We start from the raw sequence: 19,633 nt of genomic DNA, 5'->3' as shown, positions 1-19,633 counted from the left end.
AGCTTCTCTCTCGAGGGTGTCCAACAAAGATCTCTTAGTAGACCCCAATACAATGGAAACCTCTCTAGTCAGACACTGCATCTCAGGCATCATCTCCTCTTCATCCTCATCAGATTCCATCATATCAAACTTACGTAGCTGTTCAGAACAGTAGTCCAGATGGACTGACATAGGCACAACACTGTCACCAGTAGGAGAACCCGTATTCACCTCCAGATCCTTCTCCATACCTGTCTCCAGATACGCCATCCCTTCTTCAGGTAGTTTTTCCTTAGTTTCCTCAATGAACTCCTCATGCATTACATCCACCAGAATGTGGGGGTGGAAATGAGCTGCAGAAACAACATCCCCTTGAACACCTTTCCTGCCAGTTCCATTATCTGGATTCTTGGTTTGAAAGTTAGCCTTATCAATCTCATCAATTGCTTAATCTTCTCCATCATCCCCCATGTCATCTCCCCATCCTCTCCTCCCTTTTCCTCATCATTGACCTCATGAGAGTCTCCATCAGGATCAACATCATCTCCATCAGATTCTTCACCAATCTGATCAAAGCCCTTTACAGTGAAAAACAGGATATAGAGCTTCCTCTTCATCTCCACCAACCTTTCAAAAGGATTTTTTTTGGGATCTCTGCAAGCCACTTTAATTCTTACCACCTCATAAAAACTCTTGAACATCCCATTCCAATCCACATCCACAAGGATGCCAAAGCAAGCAACAACCTGAGCAAAGATCTTCCAGGCACACCACTTTGGAGGGATTCCTTCAATCTGAACACAAGCTTCAGTAAATTCTCCAAAAGGGTCAAGCATGCCTTGAAATTCACACATTTTTACAGATACACCATCAATAGGCAGTTCAAACGCAGGGAACTCAATCAGGTCCTCTACATTCTTCCAAGGTGAAAACCTTAACAAAAACTTCTTCTCCTCCAACTCTCTGATCTGCCACGACCAATCCTTGTTCTTACAGAAAATCCCATTCAGCTGAGTTAGTAACTCTGAAGCAGAAACTTCACCTTTAATCACCTTAAGGATGGCACAATTCTTATAATTCAACGAGCTTGATTCAGCAGCCACAAGAATATCTATATGGTAAAAACCTAACCCAGCAGTTGCACTACCGAAATAAGTAGCAGTAGGTTGTGGTTTAGCCCAAGCTGCACAGTTGTTCGCATTGTGGTTCCCAACGCACATGAAACACATTTTTGCCTCAATGGCCCTGTTTGGATACTCTAGCTTAGCTAGTGGTTAGAGTTAGTTTTTAGCTCATGACTAACCCTAAACTAACTCTAGCCAAATAGGTGTTTGAATGGAAGGGTTAGATTGACAATAGATGCACTTTATGGAAAGAGAAAAGTGATTTTTAATGGGCCCCATGAAAACTAGCTCCAATTAGCATCTCTTGGCTAGTGGGAGAGAGAGAGAAAAATATTTTTTAACGAACCCCATGAGAACTAGCTCCAATTAGCATCTCTTGGATGGGATAGTTTTTTTTGGGTGGGTTAGATGCAACTAGCTTCAATCTAATCCTTATGTTTGGATACTTTAGGGCTAGTTGAACCCAAACTAGCTCAAACTAACTCTAGCCCATGAATCCAAACAGGGCCATGCAATTTTCAACATAATGACCAGACCAACTTAAATTAAAGCATACTGTGTATTTGTAGCTGGGGTCAAGGGCCTGCACTGCAGGAGCAGGAGGGTCAGCAGGAACAGGGGCATGCAAGATCTGTTCCTTTTTGGCTCCAAATGCCTTTGCTTGATTTCCAGCAGGGGTTGGTCTCCTGAGGATATTTTTAGCAAATTATTATGAAAACGCTGGTTCCGAGCGTCCACGCAATTATTATTTTGCTGATGCGGATTATTTTTCTTAAAAATTACAGTACTTGTGAGGTAGTAGAACAATATTGATATTTATTCTCTGTTACGAATCTAGTGTAGGCACGTGGTATTACTTGCTGACGCTTAGATCCCGGCACTGTTGCACGAATTGCGCCACGCTGCTGTAGCTCGTGCCGCCATCGGCGACTGCCTTCGCCGCCGCATCCTGGACGCATACCGCCTTCTTCCTCACCGTCTCGTCCGCCATTACCGCCTTCACCTTCTCCGCGATATTATCCCCGCTCACCACCCCTTCCTCCCCCTCCCAGCTCCACCGCTCCTCCCAGACACCGAGCCCGCTGCGCGCCACCACGCCGGCGTTCACCCGCTGGTCCCCGAACCTCGGCCACGCCAGAATTGGCAATCCGTTCGCCGCCGCCTCCGTCACCGAGTTCCAGCCGCAGTGGCTGATGAAAAGACCGATAGATTCCTGCTTCAGGACCTCTTCTTGCTCCACCCAACCCTTGGTCACCATGCCTCGCCCCTGCACACGCTCCAAGAACCCTTCGCCGAGCAGCTCGCTGAGCTCGGCCTCGTCGTCTCTGTCGACGATGGTGCTTTTCACCACCCACAGGAACCGGTGGCCGCTGGCCTCGAGCCCGACGGCGAGCTCCCTGAGCTGGTCCTTGGATATTGCCTTGCGGCTGCCGAAGCTGACGTACACCACCGACCTCGCCGGCTGCGCCTCGAGCCACCGGATGTAATCAGGTTGGTTTTCCGCCGGTTCACCTGCAGAAAAACTCACCGGAGCGAGTGGCCCAACCGAGAAAACTGGTGGGAACCCGATAGCGACGGAGCCATCCCGGAGTGCAGATATGGCTTCTGGCTCGAACGCGTCGAAGGAATTGACCAGGAGGCCGTCGGCTTTCGCGAGCTCGCGGCCGTTGGCGACGAACTGCCGGGTGAAGAGGTGCTCGGGGTGGTGCAGCGCCTGCGGGATGGAAGCCTTGGGGATGCGGTACACGCCGGGGACGTCGACGTCGCCGACGGGGCCGCCGGCATTCGCGTCGAGGTAGGCGGGGAAATGGACGCACAGGGAGAGCATCGCGGCGGAGGCGGTGAACAGTACGTAGCAGGGGAGGCGGAGTTCCTTGGCGACGGGTATGACCACGGAGGCCAGCGCGATGTCCGTCACGAGCGCCGACGCGCTGGCGCCGGCGAGGAGCGGGCCGAGGAGTGGCGCGGAGCGGCGCATGGCCTCGAAGCGGAGGAAGAAGGGGTCGGCGCCGGGGAACTCGGAGGCGTCGAACTGCGCGAGGTGGAAGTCGAGGCGGCGCACGGCCGGGCACGCGCCGAACAGGGCCTCGAGGTGGGCGGACTCGGCGGACGACACGGTGGGGAGCACGGTCGCGACCGAGACGCCGCAGCCGTGGCCGGAGGAGGTGAGAGACACCGCTAGGCGGCTGAACGGGACGAGGTGGCCCATCCCGGCGCTCGGGAGGAGCACGACGTGGGGCAGGGCGCCCGAGGCGTCGCCGGAGGTCGGCATTGCCGCCGAGACCGTGGTTTTCTTCTTTCTCTTGCTGCGAGGAGGATGCTCTCCTCTTTTTGGCTGGCTGGTGCAGGGTGTAGGTTCTGCTCAGTACAGGTGTCTTAATACCAGGGGAGGAGACGGTCTCGTTGTTTTTGGGAGAGACGTAGCAGTGCTCTGTACCACACGACTCAACAACCAGATCACAAACGATTAGCCAGTCAGCGGCGCAGTAGGTGTAACGCCCGGACAGATATGCCTGCACATCGGGTGTGAAGTGTGAACTTTATTGCGAAAACGAAAAAGATATCCACAAGAACACAACAAATCACCAAGACGTGTTTGTTGAGAGAATACCTGGTCCACCGGCGCTTGTGGTGCACCCGATGCACCAAGCTCATGTTGCAAATTTGAAGTCGTTTGAAAAATTCAGGAAATAAATAGGATGCTCACACGACATGTGTGTTAAAGAATTTGAACTCAAACTTTGAAATGTATGTCAGATAATAAATTAATGACACATGATGAGTACAGTACATATCAAGGTAAAAACCATGTTATGCATTATTTCAAAAAAAAAAAACCATGTTACGCAACTCGTTTGATCTTCTCGAGTGCATCAATGACCAGTTTGGTGTGTGATGTTTGGACACTTGTATGTGCATTGGGGGTGATTAGATGCATCTTACAATTCTGGTTTGTGTAAAGTTATGTTTTGCTCATCTTTTTCAAATGTGGCAAGCTTATCATCATCATACACATTACTTGACTGGCTGTGCGTTGCTACAAATCAACAAATGCATTTGTAAGCAATACTCATTTTCCTTCCCACGAACGGAAACATTGCATGTAATGTTCAACCACGACACAAATAGAATCAGCTTGTTCTCTCTATTCCAACAAATACTGCACCCCTTTAGCGTCTTCATCACCTTGTTGTCCATACACCATACATCCTCTCAATCTATTAGGCTCCACTCTGCATGTGGCTTCTATGTCGTTGTTTTGATGCCTCACTCTACTATGTCATCATGCAAAGTGGAACACAATCAATAAATTTTCAGATATAAGGCACCTCTCATTAGTATAAATAATAAGAAAAATGGTCATATGCCATGAAACGTTCTTTCCACCACATGTTTATTCACAAATTGATTAGAATAATGCTTTGTTTTGTCTCCATCCTTCGCATGAGCTCTCCTTCGTCCATCTTCACCTAAGATGTGACTCCATCATTTTATCTCACTAAGATATTATTTCTGATGAACCTCGAATATACATAGAACAATCACATGACGAGGTTGCATCGTTATCATCCCATCACCTCTTCCATGAGCGGTTCCACTTCAGCTCTTTGGTCATTGCGTCATCGTTCTGCTACATCGTCACCCTGCTTCAAATCCACTTTGATTCTAGATAAAACAACTAAATGGACACAAAGAAAGAATGACACATAGAAAACAGCAGGTCGATAATTATTTAGTAACTAACCAAATGGCTTCAAAATATGTTGAGGCATAGTTAAAGCCACTATTTCTTTTACCCATTGTCAAAGCTATTTGATGACCTGCAATGAAAATTTCAAGAGCACCCTCAATTTCCTCAACCAACCGATGCTTACTCGATAGCTCTAGAACTTGTGGAATATAAGGACTATAAAGATCTACCCATGAAAGGTGAGTAATTAGCTATGTTTCTTACTGTTTCAAAGTAATAAACCAACATAACCTTTTGTGTGCTTCCAAGGAAGAGACACACACCATGATATAAGCATTCAATCGCAAGTAACTAAACAAAAGAATATACAAATGGTTTCAGTTTGACCTAAAAGTGTGCATCTTCATCTAATGTCCAGTTGACCTAAAAGTTTCATATTGTTGCTACATTATGTTGATACTTTGCTCAATATCTTTTTAGAATTTCAAGTGAGATCCCAGTAGAAAGTAAGACAACCTTTTCATCAAGGTGTAGATCCAAGAGCTTGTAGCCATGGTAAAATTCATTCCCGTTGATTTATCATATATTTTTCGAAGCGACATGATACTTCTTGTCCCATCCCTCGAGTATATATTTCTTAGAAGAGAAGACCATGATCTTCTCAGGCTCTACAAATGAGGAGATGAATTTACTTGTAGTCGAACTACAGCTTGTTGAGATCTATCCTTGAATTATGCATCATCATCGAATAATTTTTTGGATGCTCTATATAAAACCTAGAAGAAATAAGCAAATTGAAACATTATCCTTTGTATACTAAATCAAAAACTTTCAAACGTGCAAAAAAACACTTCTTTTGACCTTGGCAAGATAATAACATAGATAGTGACGATGTCGTGTATTAGGGGGTACTCACGAAATGGCGCATACTCTACTCATGGGCGAGAGCAAGGACCCACAAATGATTGAAGAAAGTGTTGTAATCATGGAACCCGGCATGCCCAAGACGGGTCCCTCCAAAGACTTGGCGCATACTCTAAGACATATTTGAATGATCGGCATGTTTATCCCTAGGGCCATTTGCATTTTCGTCCCTAACTCGAACCACCTACTTAGATTTGCCCCTAATTTTCACCTATGCTCAAATTTGCCTCTCTGCTGGCAAGTCCCCTTATAGAAAGGCACTTCTGTGCCGTTACCGTCCGGTTAACGAGCTCTGACCGTCTCGGTGAACAGTAAATTTTAATAATATAGCAAAATAATTAAAAAAAAATCTGAAATTTTGAGGGATCAAAGGCACTCGGTGCGCTAGATGTGTGCAAATTTTTGTGCTATTTAGACATCCCAGTAGCTCGTACTGAAGAATTGTTTTCAAAATTGACGTCTATGAACAATAAATTTGAAAAATAGCAAACAAATTCGAAAAAATCTGAAATTTTTTAGTGTCCAAGATGCTTGGGTGCGCAAGGTGCGTGCAAATTCTTGTGATAAAATGGCATGCAAGGAGCTCTAGCAAAATATCCAAAATAGTGCATTTTATAAAAGTTTTTGTCGAGCCAAATTTTATTTTATTTTCTCCACGAGCTCCTACAATGTGTAAACACAACAGAATTTTGGAGACAGCTTCTGCACCCAAGCATCTTGGACTCCAAAAAAATCAGATTTTTTTCAATTTTCTTGCTATTTTTCGAATTTACTATCCATAGGCGTACAATTTTACTTTTTCCCTTTGTTACGAGCTCGTGGAATGACCAAATAGCATGCAAATTTGCACGCACCTTCCACACATGAGTATATTCAATCGCATAAATTTTCAGATTTTTTTGAATTTGTTTCCTATTTTTTTTTCAAATTTACTGTTCACCGGGTTATTGTTCACCACACGGTCAAAGCCCAAAAACCCTTATCCCTGGGTGTTGTCGACATACTTGTAATCCTAGATATCCCCTGTGCATATATAAGACGAGGGTGTGGAATCACTCGAAGGGATGTATCGAGTGGGGAGGGGTGAATAGACTACTTGACAAATTAAAACCTAGCCTTTTCCCAATTTTAATTGTTGGCAGGTTTTAGCATTTATAGCAAGTCATACACACCCTACACACGCAAGTCTACGAGTATAGCAGCAGAAAGTGAAGACATGCATATGCAAAAGTAAGGAGTAGAGTTTAGGAAGATCAAATGCAAAGATGGACAGGATGATTTTTGGTGTGGTTTCGATAGGTGGTGCTATCGGATGTCCATGTTTATGGAGACTTCAACCCACGGAGGGTAACGGCCACGTGAGTCCATGGCAGGCTCAACCCACGAAGGGTCCAGGAAGAAGCAACCTTGTGTATTTCATCATGGCTTATGTCCACGAAGGACTAGCTTTAGTCGGGGTAGATCTTCACGAAGTAGGCGATCTCCTTGCATGTACAAACTTCTTGGTTCAATTCCACAACACGAAGTAGGAGGCTTTCAAGCGACACCTAACCAATCTAGGACACAACACTCCCCAAAAGGTAATAAATGCGGTAGTATGATGAACTCCTTGCTCTTGTACTTCAAAAGATAGTCTCCTCAACACTGAATCACTCTCTTGCAGATTTGGCTTGGGTAGAAGAGATTGGTTGGATGGAAAACAACTTAGGGAGGCTAGGAATTAAGATTCATATGATAGGAATGGAATATCTTGATCTCAACACATGAGTAGGTGTCTCTCTCTCATAGAAATGAATCTGGCAAGTGTTGGGTTGTTCTGAGTTCTTCCTTTGCGAATGAGAGGTAGTGGAGGGTTATATATAGGTATCTCCAAAAATCCAACCATTCCAACATTATTGGTCAACTCGGTGAAAAATGTGGCAAATTTTATTTTTCCGGTGATAACGATATATGAATCTTGGTGGTACCGATTTTGGCTAGCCTAGTCACTTTCCACAACTCGATAAGACCTAATCTCAAAACTGGGAAATTCTAATTTTAAGAAGTTGGTTGCCTGAGCCGGGGGCACTTATTTCAGTTGCACCGATATGGAACTTGGTGGTATCGAGACTCTCGGGTTTGGCATGGGATCTGTGTGGTGGAAAAATCGGTAGGGCCGAATGGAAAAAGTTGGTGGCACCGAATTTTGGATATTTTGGATTTTGATAGAATATTTGTGGGACAATTTCATTAGTATTTTTGGTGGTTATCTCTAAGCACTTGAGCAACCACATCATCATAGTCACCTCATCCCCTTTTAATAGTATTGGCTTTCTGTTGGGGAACATTGCATGGGCAACAAAAAATTTCCTACGCATACGAAGACCTACCATGGTGATGATCATCTACGAGAGGAAGATCGGATCCACATACCCTTGTAGATCGCTAAGCGGGAAGCATTAAGAAACCCGATTGATGTAGTGGAACTTCTTCGCGATCCAAATCACCGCCGTCCCACAATCCGCCCCGATCTAGTACCGAATGGACGACACCTCCGCTTTCAGCACACGTACAACTCGATGACGATCTCCGCCTTCTTGATCCAGCAAGAGAGACGAAGAGGTAGCTGAATTCTACGGCAGCACGACGACGTGGCAGTGATGGTGGTGGACCTACTCTGGGCAGGGTTTCGCCATGCCGTACTGATCTAGCTACGATATGTCATGAAGTAGTGGAGGGAGAAAGGTTTGCACAAAGGCTTGAGGTGCAAAAACCCTCCCAAACCTCCACTATATATAGGAGGAACCAACGGGTGGTGGCTTGCCTCCTACTCCAAGTAGGAGGGATTCGGTCGAGCCAAGGAGGAAGGAATCCTCCTACAATTCGGTTTGGAGGAGGAGTCCTTTTCTTCCTTCCCACCTCTTTTTTTTCCTTTTCTTTTTTCCTTTATTGTTTCTCTAGCCGAAAGAGCCCTATTGGGCTGGCCTCACCATCCCACTAAGGGATGGTGCGCCACCCATAGGCCTATTAGGTTCTCTCCCGGGTGGGTGTCCCCTCCCGGTAAAACCCCGGAACCCATTCGTTACTCCGGGTACTTTACCGATAATGCCCGAAATCTTTTTGGAAGCCAAATGTAACAATCCTATATATCAATCTTCGTTTCTGGACCATTCCGGAGACACTCGTGACGTCCGGGATCTCATCCAGGACTCCGAACAACATTCAGTTACCAACATCAATAATTCAACTATGCCGAAAAATTCACCGAACCTTAAGTGTGCAGACCATGCGGGTTCGAGAACTATGTAGACATGACCTGAGACACTCCCCGGTCAATATCCAATAGCGGGACCTAGATGCCCATATTGGATCCTACATATTCTAAAATTATCTTATCGGTTGAACCTCTATGTCAAGGATTCATATAATCCGGTATATCATTCCCTTTGTCCTTCGGTATGTTACTTGCCCAAGATTCGATCGTCGGTATCCCAATACCTATTTCAATCTTGTTATCAGCAAGTCTCTTTTCTCGTCCCATAATACAAGATCCCGTGGCTAACTCTTTAGTCACATTGCTTGCAAGGCTTGTTTGTGATTTTGTATTACCGAGTGGGCCCCGAGATACCTCTCCGTCATACGGAGTGACAAATCCCAGTCTTGATCCATGCTAACTCAACGGACACCTTCGGAGATACCTGTAGAGCACCTTTATAGTCACCCAGTTATGTTGTGACATTTGATACACACAAAGCATTCCTCCCGTGCCAGCGAGTTACATGATCTCATGGTCGTAGAAATATATACTTGACATGCAGAAAACAATAGCAACAAAATTACACGATCATATGCTACGTTCATAGTTTAGGTCTTTGTCCATCACATCATTCTCCTAATGATGTGATCCCGTTATCAAATGACAACACTTGTCTAGGGCTGTGAAACACTAACCATCTTTGATCAATAGCTAGTCAACTAGAGGCTTACTAGGGACTTTATTTTGTCTAGGTATCCACACATGTATTTGTGTTTCTGCTCAATGCAATTATAGCATGGATAATAAATGATTATCTTGTAGCAGGAAATATAATAATAACTATTTTATTATTGCCTCTAGGGCATATTTCCAATAGTCAACCACTTAAATAGGGTCAATAATCTAGCATCACATCTCTATGTGATTTTACAATGTAACAAATTTGACACCCATAGAGTTCTGGTGTCGGTCATGTTTAGCTCGTGTAAGAAGTTTGGTCAGCGGGTCTGCAACATTCAGATCCGTGTGCACTTTGCAAATATTTATGTCTTCCTCCTCGATGTAGTCATGGATGACGTTGAAGCATCGTTTAATGTGTCTGGTCATCTTGTGAAACCTTGGTTCCTTGGCTAGAGCAATGGCACCAGTGTTGTAACATAACAGATTTATTGGATCGAGTGCGCTCGGCACTACTCCAAGATCTGTCATAAACTGCTTCATCGAGACACCCTCCTTAGCTGCCTCCGAGGCTGCTATGTACTCCGCTTCGCATGTAGAATCAGCTATGACGCTTTGCTTGGAACTGCACCAGCTTACTGCACCCCGTTAAGAATATATACGTATCCGGTTTGTGACTTACAGTCATCCAGATCAGTGTCGAAGCTTGCATCGACGTAACCCTTTAGGACGAGCTCTTCGTCACCTCCATAAACGAGAAACATTTCTTTAGTCCTTTTCAGGTACTTCAGAATATTTTTGACCACTGTCCAGTGCTCCATTCCTGGATTACTTTGAAACCTGCCTACGATACTTATGGCGAGGCTGACATCTGGTCGTCTGCACATCATTGCATACATGATAGACCCTATGGCTGAGGCATAGGGGACGACACTCATCGATTCTCTGTCTTCTACACTTACTGGGCAACACAGGCAAGAAACCCTTCTTGGATTGTTCCATTTTGAACTTCTTCAAAATCTTATCAAGGTAACTGCTTTGTGAAAGTCCTATTAGGCGCTTTGATGTATCTCTATAGATCTTAATGCCATATATGTAAGCAGCTTCTCCTAGGTCCTTCATTGAAAAGCTTTTATTCAAGTAATCCTTTACGCTATTCAAAAGTTCTGTATTGTTTCCAATCAGCAATATGTCATCCACATATGATATTAGAAACGCTATAGAGCTCCCACTCACTTTCTTGTAAATACAAGATTCTCCTACAACTTGTATAAACCCAAACGTCTTGATCACTTCATCAAAGCGCTTATTCCAGCTCCAAGATGCTTGCACCAGTCCATAAATGGATCACTGGAGTTTGCACACTTTGTTAGCATTCTCTGGATCGACAAAACCTTCGGGTTGCATCATATACAACTCTTCCTTAAGGAACCCATTAAGGAACGCCGTTTTGACATCCATCTGCCATATTTCATAATCGAAAAACGCAGCTATTGCTAACATGATTCGGACAGACTTAAGCATCGCTACTGGTGAGAACGTCTCATCGTAGTCAACTCCTTGAACTTTTGAAAACTCCTTTGCCACAAGTCGAGCTTTATAGACGGTCAAATTACCATCTCTGTCTATCTTCTTCTTAAAGATCCATTTGTTGTGAATAGCCTTTTGGCCTTCAGGTAATACTTCCAAAGTCCATACTTTGTTTTCATACATAGATCCTATCTCGGATTTCATGGCCTCTAACCATTTGTTGGAATCTGGGCCCACCATTGCTTCTTCATAATTCGCAGGCTCATTGTTGTCTAATAACAAGACTGACAAGACAGGATTTCCATACCACTCAGGAGTAGTACGTACTCTTGTCGACCTACGAGGTTCGACAACAACTTGATCTGAAGTCTTATGATCTCCATCATTTGCTTCCTCTTCAATTGGTGAAGCTTTGACAGAAACTTCTTTCTGCCTTGGGTCACCATCCTGTTAAAGTAAAGGTTCCTCAACCTCATCAAGTTCTATCTTCCTCCCACTCAATTCTTTCGAGAGAAACTCTTTCTCAAGAAAAGCTCTATTCTTAGCGACAAACACTTTGCCCTCGGATTTGAGATAGAAGGTATACCCAACTGTCTCTTTTGGGTATCCTATGAAGACGCACTTTTCCGCATTAGGTTCCAGAGTTTCAAGCTGAAGCTTTTTGACATAAGCATCACATCCCCAATCTTTAAGAAATGACAACTTTGGCTTCTTGCCATACCACAGATCATATGGTGTCGTCTCAACGGATTTTGATGGTGCCCTATTTAAAGTGAATGCAGCTGTCTCTAATGCATAGTCCCAAAATGATAACAACAAATTGGTAAGAGACATCATAGAACACACCATATCTAATAAAGTACGATTACGACGTTCAGACACACCATTGTGCTGTGGTGTTCCAGGCGGTGTTAACTGTGAAACAATTTTAGATTTTCTTAAGTGAGCACCAAACTCGAAACTCAGATATTCTCCTCCTCGATCAGATTGTAGTAACTTTATCTTCTTGTTGCAATGGTTTTCTACTTCACTCTGAAATTGCTTGAACTTTTCAAACATTTCACATTTGTGCTTCATTAAGTAAATATAGCCATATCTACTCAAATCATTAGTGAAGGTGAGAAAATAACGATATCCGCTACGCGCCTCTATGCTCATCGATCCGCACACATCAGTATGTATGATCACCAACAAGTCACTTCCACGCTCCATTGTTCCAGAGAACGGAGTCTTAGTCTGTGACAGCCCGAGACCGACGCTCCAGAAGATTCCCCCTTTATTTCGTTTTCGTCGTGTGGCTTAGTTGTTTGTCACGCTCATCATCGCATCATTCGCATCATCAGCATTGCATCGGCATCCCGTTGTCATCAGTTTTCAAAACTTGCATCCGTTATTAGCTCCCAGTTCTCTCCGTTTTGTCGTTGACCGTTTTGAGCCCGACCACACACGCATGCGCGCGCGACATTGTTAAAATATTTGTTTTTAAAAGTGTGTATAAAATATTCTTGGATTGGGATGAAACTTGATGTGCGGTCTTATTTAGTTGTAGGTAGGCCGCCTGCCAATTTTCATCACAACGGAGTCCGTCTGCTACCCGAACGGTTGACCGTAGCGGCACTGTCTTCGGTTATTCGTCGGACGTTTTTTGGTGTTTAAAAACTCGTTGCCGGGTCGCTCGTTTTCCCTATCGTCTCCGGCTAGCCATTCTACACAGCCACTTAGCCGTCCCCGCGTGTGAGACCGTTCGATTCCGATCGCACGGTTGAAACCGGGGCGAAAAACTGCTAACCCTAGCCCCACTTTCCTATTTAAGCCGCTCCCACCTGCCCAAAACTACGTGCTCCCACCTCTGCCTCGATTTCCGCGCTAACCCTAGCCTCCTCTCTCCTCCCCACCGCAGCAGCCCAGATCGGGCCCGCCCCGGGCCTAAACGGGCCCTGAAGGCCTGCACCAGCCGCCACCATCAGCTCCAGCCTATGACGGCAAGATCCCGCGCGCCTCCCTGCCTCAAGCCGCGTGCGCCGCCGCACGCTGCTGCCTCTCCCTCACCGAGCCAGCCCGCGCCACCTCGCGACCTCGCCGCCGGCTGCCCTTGCTCGCCGCTGGATGGCCGCGCTCTGCCAGGTCGCCCCGAGCCGCCCTGCTCCGCCGCTGAGCTTCCCCGTTGCCGCCGCTCGGATCCCACGGCTGCCACCCTCACCTCGCCACATCCGGGCGACGCCATAGCGCGCCGGCCTCCAAGTCCCGCCAGCGCCGCCAGAGCCCGTGCTCCTCGGGAGGCACGGGAGGAGGATGAAGCCTCGCCGCCAGCTTCGACCTTGGCCGCCTCGCCTCTCCCCTGGACCGGCCAGCTCCAGGCCCAGCTCGGCCTCCCTCCGCCGGCCCAACCCCCACGCCAGCGCCCCTGGCCCAAGGCCCGAGGTGAGCTCGCCCCTGCAACCCCTCTATATTGCGCCCACACGACAACTTAGTTATCCTGCGCCCGATGCACTGTTTAGTTTCGGCGCGATTAGGTTTTTTCCTATTTTCGGGGATTTAATCCCATTTCAGTAAAATGCTTAATTTTCAAACGCTCGTAGAATTTTAACTGTGTGTCGGATCGTGATGATTTATGTATGAAACTTGATTAGTTTTCCGCGTAGATTAATATTTTGCAATTTTCATGCATGTTTGGAGTTGTTTGAATTTCCGTATTCCTAGATTTGCGTGCTGTCCTAATAGGGAATTATCCCGTATTTAATTTCGTGTGTGTCCGGATTGCTCAAACCCCATAGATGAAATGCTCATGTTATTAGGGACCTTTTGCCATGTATTTTAGAGTAGTTGTTTGCATTTTTGCATGTAGGTTCCGTCGCTAGTTTGTTATATCGCGTTTAGGACATATTCTCGCATATACATGTGGCGTTATTTTTATTTTGCAACCCCACATATTATATATGTTTTCGGGGTAGAAGAATCCATAGAATTTAACTGTGCATTTGGTTTTAGCTTTTGAGCAAGATAGTGCACATGATATTTTGCCATGTTGCCCTTTTGTTGTTTTGTGGGATTTATTCCGTGCATGATATGAATGAGTTGTCAACTAGAGATATGCCCTTGGGTGTGTAGGCTAGCCTCTGGTAATTTTGGTTGCAACAGTAAGCTATGTTTAGGTGTTGTTTGCTTGCTCTCAACATGCTAGAAATAGTGCTAATTTGGAGATGCTGAAATATTTCTAAGTCTGAAATCTGTTATATTTTGTGCTGTCTTGTCATGAGTTTATCTGGTGATCTGTAGCTCTTTTGTGGTTGGTGCAATGGAGTTAGTTGTAGTCCTTAAGATTCTCTAGCATGCTGTCAATTTTCATGTCATTTGGTTCCCTGTAGCATATAGTTTTGTTGCTGTCAATATGCCTTCAGATCGAAAACTGCACTGTCTAAAACTGATATTTTCACTAAGTCTGAAACTGTGTGTGAGATGCCCTTTTGTGAGTTCTTTTCCTAGTGATCCATGCTTCCATGCTAAATGTTATTAGTAGTATGTTGTAGTGCATATTTCCCTCTACTGTATCATGCCTTGTTTGAGCATTTTGGATTTGTGTAGCTAGTTGTTCGAGGGTGTAGAAAATGCTATTTGGCTGATTTTGGCAGATTATGTCTATTTTTTGTTTAGCTCGTATTTGTTGAACCGTTGCTCCGTTTTGACCGTGTCCTATATGAAATTTGCTTAGAATCTCGTGTAGTTTCATATTATGTTGTTGCCTTCTTGTTTTGGGATGCTTGTGACTGTCGTTGCATACATATTGCATTCATGCCATCATATCTTGCGGTGTTCGTATCTTTTGAACCGTAGCTCCGTTGGAGATGATCTCTATGTGTAAATTGATTGTAACGACGCGTAGAATCACGTGAACCTATTTATTTTTCTGTTTAACAAATATTTAAACGTGTTAGTTCAGATCTGGACAGAATTATAAATTAACACATGAGGTCATCTCGGAGATGTTATATGTCGTTTCCGACCTCATTTAAAATGCCTAGATAGGTAGGTTAATTATGATTCACCTCTTGCCAGGTTTAACCAACATTTAATATTTCCGTGTACCTAATCGGGATTGAACTAAATAATTAGTATGTGGAGTTTTGTCAATATGCAACTCGTGGCATATTGAACTTCACTAATGTGTAGTGTTTGATTGTTGTGAATTGACATGCCATGTCTTGCATATATTCAACTGATCATGCATCATATGTGGATTGCATCTTGTCGTGCATGTGCCATGGTGAATCTCTGTGTTGATGCTTGTTTCCGGTTTCCTTCGTCTTGATAGAGTTCCGCAAGCGTGTCGGAAAGTGAGGACCCGTTCGACTACATCGGTTCGTCTGCTTCCCGGAGTCGTTCTTCTTCCAAGTGGGATCTCAGGCAAGATGATTGATGTCCCACAAGCGTATGGAATCGCAGCAGTTTTCGAGGGTAGAGTATTCAACCCAAATTTATTGATTCGCTCACAAGGGGAAGCTAAAGAATATTCTCAAGTATTAGCAGCTGAGTTGTCAATTCAACCACACCTGAAAGATTAGTGTCTGCAAGAAAAGTATTAGTAGCAAGGTGGTATGATAGCAACGACACCAGAAAAAGCTTTGGCAATCCCCGGCAACGGCGCCAGAAAAAGCCTTGTTGACGAGAAAGTCTTGCAACAAGTAACAGCGGAGTAACAAGGAACAGTAGTAGCCACAACAGCAAAGTAACAAGTCACAGCAGTAGCAACAACAAGAAAGTAACAACAGTAGCAAAGTGGCCTAATCCCTCTTGTAGCAAGGGACAAGCCTAGGCAAAGTAACATAGCGAGGACCAGTAGAAAAAGACTAGTAGGCAGTGGATCGGTGATGGATGAGTGTGATGGATGTGATTCATCATGTAACAGCTATAACACGGAGAGATATGTGGCTAGCTCCTGTTCATCAATCTAATGTAGGCATGTATTCCGTATGTAGTCATACGTTCTTAGGGAAAAGAACTTGCATGACATGTATTTGTTGGGGAACGTCGCATGGGAAACAAAAATTTTCCTACGCGCACGAAGACCTATCATGGTGATGTCCATCTACGAGAGGGGATGAGTGATCTACGTACCCTTGTAGATCGTACAACAGAAGCGTTAGTGAACGCGATTGATGTAGTGGAACGTCCTCACGTCCCTCGATCCGCCCCGCGAACAATCCCGCGATCAGTCCCACGATCTAGTACCGAACGGATGGCACCTCCGCGTTCAGCACACGTACAGCTCGACGATGATCTCGGCCTTCTTGATCCAGCAAGAGAGACGGAGAGGTAGAAGAGTTCTCCGGCAGCGTGACGGCGCTCCGGAGGTTGGTGATGACCTTGTCTTAGCAGGGCTTCGCCCGAGCTCCGCAGAAACGCGATCCAGAGGAAAAACCGTGGAGGTATGTGGTCGGGCTGCCATGGAAAAGTCGTCTCAAATCAGCCCTAAAACCTCCGTATATATAGGTGGGAGGGAGGGGACCTTGCCTTGGGGCTCAAGGAGCCCCAAGGGGGTCAGCCGAGTCCAAGGGGGAAGGCTCCCCCCAAGCCGAGTTGGACTTGGTTTGGTGGGTGGGAGTCCTTCCTTCCCTTCCCACCTCCTCTTTTTTTTTTCTTTTCTCTTTGATTTTCTGTCCTAGGCGCATAGGGTCCTTTTGGGCTGTCCCACCAGCCCACTAAGGGCTGGTGTGCCACCCTCAAGGCCTATGGGCTTCCCCAGGGTGGGTTGCACCCCCCGGTGAACTCCCGGAACCCATTCGTCATTCCCGGTACATTCCCGGTAACTCCGAAAACCTTCCGGTAATCAAATGAGGTCACCCTATATATCAATCTTCGTTTCCGGACCATTACGAAAACCCTCGTGACGTCTGTGATCTCATCCGGGACTCCGAACAACATTCGGTAACCAACCATATAACTCAAATACGCATAAAACAACGTCGAACCTTAAGTGTGCAGACCCTGCGGGTTCGAGAACTATGTAGACATGACCTGAGAGACTCCTCGGTCAATATCCAATAGCGGGACCTGGATGCCCATATTGGATCCTACATATTCTACGAAGATCTTATCGTTTGAACCTCAGTGCCAAGGATTCATATAATGATTTAAGTTCATCACTAATCCTAATGGTAACTGAAGTGAAACTGTGCCGACGGCGATTGCATCAACTTTGGAACCATTTCCTACGCGCATCGTCACTTCATCCTTCGCCAGCTTTCATCTATTCCGCAGTTCCTGTTTCGAGTTGCAAATATGAGCAACAGAACCGGTATCAAATACCCAGGCACTACTACGAGAGCCGGTTAAGTACACATCAATAACATGTATATCAAATATACCTGATTTTTCTTTGGCCGCCTTCTTATCTGCCAGATACTTGGGGCAATTGCGCTTCCAGTGACCCATACCCTTGCAATAGTAACACTCCGTTTCAGGCTTAGGTCCAGCTTTGGGTTCCTTCGTCGGATTGGCAACAGGCTTGCCGCTCTTATTTGAATTACCCTTCTTGCCTTTGCCGTTTCTCTTAAACTAGTGGTCTTATTCACCATCAACACTTGATGCTCTTTACGGAGTTCAGACTCTGCGACTTTTAGCATCGCAAACAACTTGCCGGGAGACTTGTTCATCCCTTGCATGTTGTAGTTCAACACAAAGACTTTATAGCTTGGCGGCAGTGATTGAAGGATTCTGTCAGTGATAGCCTCTTGCGGGAGTTCAATACCCAGCTCAGCTAGACGGTTTGAGTACCCAGACATTTTGAGCACATGTTCACTGACAGACGAGTTCTCCTCCATCTTGCAAGCATAGAATTTATCGGAGGTCTCATACCTCTCGATCTGGGCGTTCTTCTGAAAGATAAACTTCAACTCCTGGAACATCTCAAATGCTCCATGACGCTCAAAGCGACGTTGAAGTCCCGGTTCTAAGCCATACAAGACTGCACATTGAACTATTGAGTAGACCTCCTTACGTGCTAACCAAGCGTTCTTAACATCCTGATCAGCCGTAGCGGGTGGTTCATCTCCTAGCGCAGCATTAAGGACATAATCCTTCTTCCCAGCTTGTAAGATTAGCTTAAGATTACGAGCCCAGTCTACAAAGTTGCTTCCATCATCTTTCAACTTAGCTTTCTCTAGGAACGTATTAAAATTCAGGATGACTGTAGCGTGAGCCATGATCTACAACACAAATATATTCAAAGTGGACTTAGACTATGATCAAGATAATTAGAGTTTAACTTAATCAAATTATTCGCTAAACTCCCACTAAAAAAGTACATCTCTCTAGTCATTTGAGTGGTTCATGATCCACTTACACTAGCTCAAGTCCGATCATCACGTGAGTTGAGTATAGTTTCAGTGGTAAGCATCCTATACTAATCATATCATCTATATGATTCATGATCGACCTTTCAGTCTCATGTGTTCCGAGGCCATGTCTTCACATGCTAGGCTCGTCAAGCTTAACCCGAGTGTTCCGCGTGCGCAACTGTTTTGCACCCGTTGTATGTGAACGTTGAGTCTATCACACCCGATCATCACGTGGTGTCTCGAAACGACGAACTGTAGCAACGGTGCACAGTCGGGGAGAACACAATTTCGTCTTGAAATTTTAGTGAGAGATCACCTCATAATGCTACCGTCGTTCTAAGCAAAATAAGGTGCATAAAAGGATTAACATCACATGCAATTCATTAGTGACATGACATGGCCATCATCACGTGCTTCTTGATCTCCATCACCAAAGCACCGGCACGATCTTCTTGTCACCGGCGCCACACCATGATCTCCATCAACGTGTTGCCATCGGGGTTGTCGTGCTACTCATGCTATTACTACAAAAGCTACATCCTAGCAAAATAGTAAACGCATCTGCAAGCACAAACGTTAGTATAAATACAACCCTATGGCTCCTGCCGGTTGCCGTACCATCGACGTGCAAGTCGATATTTTCTATTACAACATGATCATCTCATACATCCAATATATCACATCACATCGTTGGCCATATCACATCACAAGCATACCTTGCAAAAACAAGTTAGACGTCCTCTAATTTTGTTGTTGCATGTTTTACGTGGTGACTATGGGTATCTAGTAGGATCGCATCTTACTTACGCAAACACCACAACGGAGATATATGAGTTGCTATTTAACCTCATCCAAGGACCTCCTCGGTCAAATCCGATTCAACTAAAGTTGGAGAAACCGACACTTGCGAGTCATCTTTGAGCAACGGGGTTACTCGTAGCGATGAAACCAGTCTCTCGTAAGCGTACGAGTAATGTCGGTCCAAGCCGCTTCAATCCAACAATACCACGGATCAAGAAAAGACTAAGGAGGGCAGCAAAACGCACATCACCGCCCACAAAAACTTTTGTGTTCTACTCGAGAAGACATCTACGCATGAACCTTGCTCATGATGCCACTGTTGGGGAACGTCGCATGG

General features: G+C 45.3%; 1 protein-coding gene across 1 annotated transcript; it reads right to left on the bottom strand.

Annotated features, from left to right (window-relative positions):
* Positions 1-1,851: 1,851 nt before the first annotated feature.
* Positions 1,852-3,457, bottom strand: LOC123412801 (UDP-glycosyltransferase CGT-like). Its single transcript, XM_045105744.1, has one exon. It carries the CDS (start codon positions 3,373-3,375, stop codon positions 1,957-1,959), a length of 1,419 nt encoding a protein of 472 aa, XP_044961679.1. The 5' UTR covers positions 3,376-3,457; the 3' UTR covers positions 1,852-1,956.
* Between the last annotated feature and the right edge of the window lie 16,176 nt (positions 3,458-19,633).

This window comes from Hordeum vulgare, chromosome 7H, assembly GCF_904849725.1.
Source record: "Hordeum vulgare subsp. vulgare chromosome 7H, MorexV3_pseudomolecules_assembly, whole genome shotgun sequence".
Lineage (NCBI taxonomy): Eukaryota > Viridiplantae > Streptophyta > Magnoliopsida > Poales > Poaceae > Hordeum > Hordeum vulgare.
Note: the sequence above shows the minus strand (reverse complement) of the source record. Positions and strands in the feature narration are given on the sequence as shown.

Coding starts and splice junctions, on each gene's coding strand:
- LOC123412801 (XM_045105744.1), bottom strand. CDS start 3,375: ATGCCGACCTCCGGCGACGCCTCGGGCGCCCTGCCCCACGTCGTGCTC.